Source organism: Lepisosteus oculatus, chromosome 10 (genome assembly GCF_040954835.1).
Source record: "Lepisosteus oculatus isolate fLepOcu1 chromosome 10, fLepOcu1.hap2, whole genome shotgun sequence".
Taxonomy (NCBI): Eukaryota; Metazoa; Chordata; class Actinopteri; order Semionotiformes; family Lepisosteidae; genus Lepisosteus; species Lepisosteus oculatus.
Window position 1 is genome coordinate 1839917 of NC_090705.1, and position 9049 is coordinate 1848965.

The 9049-nt window shown below is 43.9% G+C and overlaps 1 protein-coding gene across 1 annotated transcript; it reads left to right on the top strand.

Moving 5' to 3' along the window:
- The first annotated feature begins 2719 nt into the window (after window positions 1–2719).
- Window positions 2720–8686, top strand: polr1f (RNA polymerase I subunit F). Its single transcript, XM_006636194.3, has 4 exons — window positions 2720–3057; window positions 4915–5056; window positions 6098–6306; window positions 7369–8686. Exons 1-4 carry the CDS (start codon window positions 2768–2770, stop codon window positions 7724–7726), a joined length of 999 nt encoding a protein of 332 aa, XP_006636257.2. The 5' UTR covers window positions 2720–2767; the 3' UTR covers window positions 7727–8686.
- The last annotated feature ends 363 nt before the right edge of the window (window positions 8687–9049 follow it).

Sequence of the window (9049 nt, forward strand, 5' to 3'; positions counted from 1 at the left end):
CCAACCCGTGTCCTGGAAAGCTTCAATTCAGTTAGTCCTACTAGACACTCCAGCCCTGAACATAACACATGGACCTCCCTATCATCTGTGGTCTGCACTCGCTGACATCCATCCGGTTGGTTGACACAAGACCATGATTCACCTCTAAAGGTTACCTTTTTCATCCAGCCTCCAACATGGAACAAGATCACCGATTTCTCTGTGGTTCATTTCAGGTTCATTTCTCTCAATGTTCATGAAGCTTGACAGTCAATAAAGCACCCCATCAACTGTGCCTTGTCAACTCCCTTACCATTGTACAGTATAATCAATCAAAATGACAAGACAACATTTGATCCAAAACCAGTATTGTACTTTGTGTCTAACAACAATTATGCATAAACAACGATAAGTTATCAGTTAAGTGTATGTTAGCAAATCTTTCAAGATGTACAGTATCGTCTTCCGTACAGTATTACAAAACTCATTTCCAAACATCCTTGAAAAGTGATGTTGATTTTTCAAAACTGTGTTTCTTGTGGTGGTTCTTCCTGCTTCTGGAATGGGCACAGGACATTTAACTCTTTTCATCGACCTGTGAATTATTATTAACTGTCACCTAACACTGCTTCTCATTCAAACACCAAACATTTCATAGAGCAAAGTGACCATTGTTTCTCCCTTTCAGAATCCTGCCATCATAGTGTGAGATTGCCTGATCCAGGGTGACTTTGATATAGAAAATATTCGTTAATTGTAAGTACAAGGTTCAATCATGCAGGTACAGTAAAAGTAAAAATAAATTAAATGAATAAAATAATACATCTAGCATAAACTGGAAGAACAAAGCATTGCGCAAACAAAATGAAATGGAACTAAACATGGATGAATTGATGAATAAATAATTCAATGAATAAATAAATGCCCTTTCATCTGGAAGCTCAATACTCTTCGCATCTAAACACCTGCCATTACCTCACACCTGGGAGTCTGGAACAAGCTACCTAGCCTTGCTGTTGAAAATAATATCATTGCTTCTTTCAGGAAATGGCGGCATAACATCCTCAGATCAATTAGCTACTAGCAACCAGATGGGCTAGATAGCTCAAGTGCCTCCTCTAATTCATAATCCTACTATGAAAATTATTAGGACAGTACAAATGTAATAGTAACCTGCAGGCCCAGGATTTTGTAATCTTATCTGTTCGGCACACTGGTGAGGAATTACTGTCTATATTCATATGTCCATGTTTATAAACGTACTCTTAGTGCACTTTACCATGGAATTCCATATCTTATTGAACACAGAAGATTTGTACATTCAGTGGTATTGATTACACATCACATGAGGTTAAAATTTAAAGAGAATGAGTTCATAACAGAAAATAAGCATATTATCTTCAAAGAAGAAACCCATATCCTCTTCCATGCAATTTTTTTCTTTGATTTTGTACAACAAAAGACTTCTGTTACTGGGGAATTTGAAGAAGCTAATTGCATGTGCCATGTTCTGTAATGCGCTTTGTTTTGTGCTTCTATTACCTTCAGCTGTTTAGAGCAGGATATGAGCTTGGAGACAGGCCCCGCAGGTACAGGCCTCATGTTCCTGCTCTGAGAGTAACAGCCATCTATCTCCTTAATACCTTTGCCTTTGACCAGCATTTACTTTGTTCTCACCTGACCTTTGACCCACTGTGTGGAAACAGACACCTTTTATACAGTACATTAGTATCAATCAATACTGTTCAATAGCCCATCACCTCAGGTGCTGGTAAACTTAATTTTCTTTGAACTGGTTTTTGGGCTCAGTGTTACAAGAGCAGAAATTCAAAAGGCTGGTTGGCACAATCTGTCACGATCCTATCTGGAGGAACGTCCTGTTGAATTGACCATTCAGTTTCTCTCAGTTGATAACTGGTCATTTGTTAACTTAACATTCAGTAATATCACGGTGTCACTGTTCTCATTCCTTACATCAAGAGATATATAACATATAATACAATTTCATAGAGAGAAATAAAAGCAGCTCATAGTGTCCACGGTGCCTTTGATGTTAAGCAAGACTAGATGCAGAAACACCATGAAATCCACATTTTTCAGTGAGTTTTGGGTGGGGACTGTGTTGTGTGTGATGAAAGATGGAAATTTAAAGATTAATCTGTATTTTGCCTGAAACGTATTGCTGAATTAGATTGTTCAATGGGATTATTGAAGTTGTGATATTTGAAATGTTGTCTGCAACCCTTCAGAGAGCGCAGCTGTATAATACTTTATAATTTTGTATAATTTGGTGTTTCCTGACTTGTTCAAATGTTTAACATTTGAGTTTTTAATGCTTGCTTTGTGATGGAATGTTTAAGCACGTAACACGGTTGAAACAATTGGTAAATAAGGGTTATTTCAATATTTTTAAAAGCCTAAAACCCCGAATATATTCTTAAAATACTCTTATAAATTCAAAACCAACATTTCATTTTTCTAACCATTAAGAGGGCTTCTTTACAAGGATTTTCTTTTTTTTTTTTAAACAACGAAAAACCTGGAGCTGTGGCAGGGTTTGTGTTTCCTGTCACTTTTCTGAATTCTCGTTCATCTGCAACATGCAAGAAGAAAACGCAAACCCACCCGACTGAAACGGCACAGCCTCCACCAGGCCAGCAGGTGGGGACATCACTGCAACTGATCATTAAATACTTGCCCCTCATCTCCTCCCCCCCAAAACCCGTGACGTTTGGCACGACACCACGTTGAGAGCTGTGGGGAAAACTACTTTACGGCAGCTGGCAGCATGGCGGCCGCGGAGCAGGACGACTCCGAAAAGGTAAAAAAGATTTTTCCTCCGGTGTCCAGCTCCAGTCCACCGCCTGCGCCAGAAGGTCCGACTTTGGAGCAGAAGCCGGTCGTACAGTGTCTGATTCCGGCCTTTTCCGATGCCTGTAACCTGGTAGACGCGCCTTACTCTTGCCTGGTTGTGGACACTCACCGGAGGCACATCGCTCTTGCCCCGATGTATCTAAGTAAGAAAAGGACGGGAATCCAGGATCAGCTTAACACGGAACTTCTGAAATATTCAGAAAGGTAGGAAACTCTCAGCCTGGGGATGGTCACTATCGGTGATATATCGGTGTGTGGTAGAACGGGTAAGCTGGACGTGAACAGTTACAGCATGGATACATCGAGCATGTGTACTGTATATATAACAAGTATAACTCCCTACATGCATTAACAGTTCACTTTCTGGGTAAATGTGACGGCGGAACATTTGGACTTAAATGAATCTGCAACTTAGGCAGTAGAGCATGGTCTCAGACTCACTTCCTGGAGGGCCTGGTCAGTGCCTTCTGCCTTTAGTGACGTTTGAGCTCTGAATTCAATGCAGTTTGTGTAATTATTTATAATAATAATAGTAATAATAATTGCTTACACTTATATTGTGTTTACACTCGAATTGCTTTACAGGTAATGGGGATCCCCTCCACCACTACCAGTGTGCAGCCCCACCTGGATGATGCGCCAGTCTGCTCCCCACACACCAGCTCTCAGTGGGGAGGAGAGCAGAGTGATGAAGCCAATTCAGAGATGGGGATTATTAGGAGGCCATGATTAGTAAGGGCAAATGGGAAATTTGGCCAGGATGCCGGGTTTACACCCCTACTCTTTTCGAGAAATGCCCTGGGATTTTTCCTGACCACAAAGAGTCAGGACCTTGGTTTTACGTCTCATCTGAAAGAAGGTGCCTGTTTTACAGTATAGTGTCGCCGTCACCTTGATGCAATTTAATTAATTAAAAGCCAGCAGCCATATCACTCTGCAACTCACAACTGGCAGCCCACTGGAGCTCAGCAGGTGTGAGCCTGGTCAGTACCTGGATGAGAGACCTCCTGGGAAAAACTGAGACTGTTGCTGGAAAAGGTGTTAGTGGGGCCAGCAGGGGGCGCTCACCCTGAGATCCATGTTGGTCCTAATGCCCCAGTATAGTGACGGGGACACTATGCTGTAAAAAGGTGCCGTCCTTTGGATGAGATGTAAAACCGAGGTCCTGACTCTCTGTGGTCATTAAAAATCCCAGGGCGTTTCTTGAAAAGAGTAGGGGTGTAACCCCGGCATCCTGGCCAAATTTCCCATTGGCCCTTACCAATCATGGCCTCCTAATAATCCCCATCTATGAACTGGCTTCATCACTCTGCTCTCCTCCTCACTGATATCTGATGTGTGGTGAGCGTTCTGGCGCACAATGGCTGCCGTCACATCATCCAGGTGGGGCTGCACATTGGTGGTGGTTACCTGTAAAGTGCTTTGAGTGGAGTGTCCAGAAAAGCTCTATATAAGTGTAAGCAATTATTATTATTATTAAGTACTCAAACAACCAAGTCACGGACCTCTGTATTGTGGTTTTAAACATGTACCTTCTGATGTAGATATAACTGATCCCAAGAGACATTTTGCTGTGATTTCAATTCATAACAGTTTATAGTGCTTTTTATAATTTATTTCATTGTTCTGTTGTAAGATGTATAACAATAGTAAGATGCAAAGAAACAGGTAATGGGTTTATTCCTTGCTGAAAAGAAAGGAAACGCAACCTTTGTAGCCTACGCATGCTGATGCAGCTACCTGCTTGAAGTAGTAAGATGCTTGTTTTTGTCAGTGGTTTGGCTGGAAATGACTTAAGAACAAAAATAAAAAGACTGGAGTGTTAGCATTGAGCTGTTTGAAGATATTATTGGTACCAAAAACACATGAAGTTAATGAGTGTCAGTGGTTTCCTTCCATCTTTTCCTGAGAGTGCTAAACGTCTGATCACTTAGTGAAATAGTAGGAACACATCTTTTAAACTGCTGCATTCTACTGCTTACTCTTAGAGCCTGGATGGATATTCTGAAGCAGTGTCTCTTTACAGCAATGTTGTGCATCTGTGTTTTGTGTTCCTTCTAGTTTAAAAGGTGTTCCTCTCGCCTATGACAACATTAAAGTTGTGGGAGAACATGGACATATCTATGATGATCAAGGATATATCCATATGAACATAGAAGCGTCCTTCGTTATCTTCCAGCCTAAAAAAGGACAAAAACTTGTGGTACGTATGTCCGCTGACTGCCAGCAGAAATACCAATTAGTGTGAGTCATGGAGGTTTGAGAGTATTCTAGATCAGAGCTTCCCAGACTTCAAGGATGATCAAGGATGCCTAAAAGGACTGCACTCTGACTGAGAACTCCCACCTCAACGTCATACTTAACCCACCCACAGAACCTGCTGTGCTCTTTTAACATACTTATGCAATGTGACAAACACAGCCTATTAATTGCAGTGGGTAAAGTAACAGTAACACAATTCACAATAAGAACCACACACCCCCTCTCTACTGGGAGGGATGGGCTTGCTGTTCCTGTATAACTCCTCAGTGTGTGGCCTCCTGTTGGTGCTCATCGCATGCCGTTCCCCACGTGTGTCTGTGCTCCATGTTTGGTTTTGAGGGCTCTCGAAGCGGACACGCCTGCCCTGTACAGGCTCTCCTGACCCGTGCAGAACCAGACCTCTGCTGGAGAATTGAGTCTGAGTGCCAGGTTCTTTCCGATCTGCACTTCGATCGGGCCCTCTTGTGACTGCAGGTCGAGTATCGCATCAGTCGCTGAAGCGAAGGAACCCGTGACCCGGGCCTGGCGAGCGTGGTCAGACTCGGGGAAGTGCACACTGAGCAGCTATTCCTTCAGGCGTGAAGGATGGGGAGCTATCACAGGAGGTCATGAGTCATGCTGGGTGCTTGAAGTCGTTGTGAAGTAATATCTTCGCGGCTCTGTCACATCGTTTATTCTTCCACCACTTCAACCCAAAAAACGCAGTGCAAGCACGGTAACACGAAAGTGGGAAAAAAGTATGAAAAGAAGAGAAAATGTACACTTTTAGAACCGAATAATATAGATAAAGTAATTTGATTTTACATGTTGACCCCAGTTTGGGAACCCTTTGTTCTAGGTGATGTGAATGAGGCCTAAAAACACGCCTTTCCTGAGGAGTGTCGTGGGTTATCTTTTTTCTTGTTTGTCCTGTGTCTGACGATGACTGTTTTCCTGAACTGCAGTCGAGCTCCTTTTGTGAAAAGCCCGATTTGTTTTCAAGGGGGTTATAAACAAGGTGGGAGTCAATCACGTGGGCTGCCTGGTACACGGCTGTTTCAACGCCTCGATCCCGAAGCCTGCCCTGATGCCCCTGGAGAGCTGGCAGGGGCTGGGGCTCAGCGTCGGCGACAGCCTGGAGTTCGAAGTCTTCCAGTTGGATGCAGACGTGGCCGGAGTTCTGCTCATCAGGGGGAGCCTTGGGAAAAACAGGTAGGAACTTGAAACAAGGTTTTCATATTTCTTTGTGCCATAAAATGTAGTACAGCTGATAAAATTGCCATTTGTTTTGAATGCTGAAAAATCAATATTTATGATTATTGACTTTTTTATTTAATCATGATAAGACTACAGTAGATAGATACTTTATTGATCCCGTGAGGGTTCAATACCTTCAGTACCTTAACAGACTGATGTTACTGGTATGCGTTCTAAAGTACTGAATAAGCTACAATATTTCTAGAATTCTGCATCTCATGCTAACTAAAAACACTCCAAATCGGAAAAAAATTCCCTTAGAGACCCTTATGTGCAATTCATTCGTACTTGTGATTTTGCAAATCTGTATCTGTATTACACGTTATATTGTACAGAACTTTGAGTTTCATGAAGCTCAATGCTGCTACTGTACATTGCACTTTTTCGTAATTTTTATTAAGAACATTTTGTGGTTGTAATCTTTGCACCTAAAAATGCTTACTGTAGGTTTGGTAAAAATCAGTCCTGAAGGCAACAACAGAAATGCTTTTGTACAGCCAATAAATGAGATGTGTTCTTAATTTTAATTCAGTTCTAAAACTTTTTCCAAGTACTTCCGATGTGAAGAATCAGGATTTACATCTAAAACCTTTGAATGGATTAATGCCATTCTGAAAGGCTCAAATTGTCAATTCGACGTTTAAAAGAAGCAACTTCAAGAAAGAAGAATTACAAAGGTTCTTCTTAAAAGTTTAGCTGCATTCTAATTGAGTGCCACTAGGTGGCACCAAAGTCCTTACTGGTCGAGCGATACCTCTGAGTGTTGTTAATTATGTCTCGGGCCAGGGGTGTGCTTACACACAGCTAAAGTATTTTAAGACTGTAATGTAAACATGTCAAAGAGAAACTAAAAATAACTTGGTAGCACTTGACCTGAAGTCTAGAAGTGGTGACGTTTAGCAGCTCCAGGGCTGTTTTCAGTAATACTGGGAGAGCTGGAGGGCGGCGCAGCTCCAGGCGACGGGCGACAGGGGCTGTAGGGTGACTCCGAGGCTGATGTGTCCGTCCGCTTGTTAGGGTCCACAGCCTGCTCGGAGCACCGCAGGGAGAAGCGGCCGCGGAAGAGGACATCGTGGATGGAGAGCGGGATGCGGAAGAGGTGAAGGTTAAGAAGAAGAAAAAGAAGGACAGGCGGAAGGGGGAGGAGGCCGCGGAGGCCGTGAACGGACACGATTCGGAGAGCTCCGGGAGGAAGAGGAGGAGGAAGCACAGGGAGGAGCGCACGGCGGACGAGGAGCCCGAGCAGGCGTGCCCGCGGGAGGAGCGCGGCGATGGCGACGGACGCGCCAGGCGGAGAAGGGAGAAGTCTGGCGGCGACGAGATGACGGACGGGGGCTTTAACCCGCCCAGCGCCAAAAAGAAGCGGCGTGCGTGAGGGGGCGGGGGGGGGGTGGGGGGTACGTGCCCTTGCCACGCTGAAGCCAGCACCTGTGTGAGGAGAGACGTACAACACCAAGCACAGAGTGGAGGAGGCACAAACACGGCAGCGCTGTGCAGCTGGGGTGCTCGGCCATCCGCAGAAGGAGGGCTCTTGACGCACGGGGGGGCCGTGCTGCTGTGGTGGAACTGGCCAGTCCGCTAGGCACTGCCGGGGAGGCTTGAGGAAGCCTTGCGGGTCTGTACAGGTGCTTCCTGTCTTGGCAGGTGAGGGTGAAGCCCTGCGTTATTACTAGGTGGTACCGGGGGAAGTATCTTTTTAAATCCTCCTGTGTAGGCCGAGGTGATGAGGATCGCAGTGTGAGCTGCCGGCTAAGACGTCTCCTTGCCTGTAGGTCCTCAAACTCTCCACCAGGGCGCAGCAGATGTTTCCGAGTGCAGTTGTCATCAGAAGGTTTCCATTGCTCCCTGGCTGCCTGCCTGCTCTCCATCTGCACACAGAGCTGGTCAGCTCTGTCCCAGCTTGTAATGCACTGGGGGAGCCAGGCCATTTCCACATGGACACTTGATTACAGCACCAAATTAGCGAATGCAAATAAATAAATAATAGCCAATTGCTGCTATTTTACTGTCAGTGAAAGAAAATAGCAAAGTGAGGAAATACCTCTTGTATAAACAAGTTTAAAAGTGTTTACACTCTGTCATCTTTCCAAAGCTTGACAAAACTGACAGTCCTCTAAAGTTATTTAAACAAAGGAGTTTGCAGTTTAATGCTTTCCTGTGTTCCCCGTCCAGAAAGTTCATATTGAAAACTGCCCGAAGGAAGAACGTGCTTTTCTCCTGCTCTATGGTCTGGGCTTGTGTGCTTGACAGGAAGAATGACTGACTGACGAATGAAATTACTTCTTTGTGTCTCCTAGATCTGTTTTGTCAAAATAAACCGGGCTTGTAAACTAAATATTATATTTTCGGTCATGCGGTCTTTGAAGTGTGCCAGACCTTTACATGTGCTAATTAATTCCTTGTAGTTGTTTTTCAAATGGGTCCTTGTGTATAGAAGTAAAAAATAGTGCTTCATGAGTTCAGCCAGGACACCAGAGTTGGCAATCATACTTTTTCAGACTGCCCTGTGATCTTTAATGGCAAGAGTGTTCTGTCTGTGGAAGATGCATTTTTTTTTATTAATGGGGAAAGAAAGACATTTTATAAATGGTCAAGACCGACCCAGCCTCTTCAGCATGCTGTGGATAAGAATTCCAGCAGATCACTCTTAGGATCTTAGGATACTTCATTATTAAATTGGAGAGACTAGTCTGTTATG

Excerpts from the sequence above, each read along its gene's own strand:
- polr1f (XM_006636194.3), top strand. The coding sequence starts at position 2,768 with ATGGCGGCCGCGGAGCAGGACGACTCCGAAAAGGTAAAAAAGATTTTT. Across the intron at positions 3,058-4,914 it reads CTTCTGAAATATTCAGAAAG|TTTAAAAGGTGTTCCTCTCG; the intron begins GTAGGAAACTCT and ends TGTTCCTTCTAG. Across the intron at positions 5,057-6,097 it reads AAAAAGGACAAAAACTTGTG|GGGGTTATAAACAAGGTGGG; the intron begins GTACGTATGTCC and ends TTTGTTTTCAAG.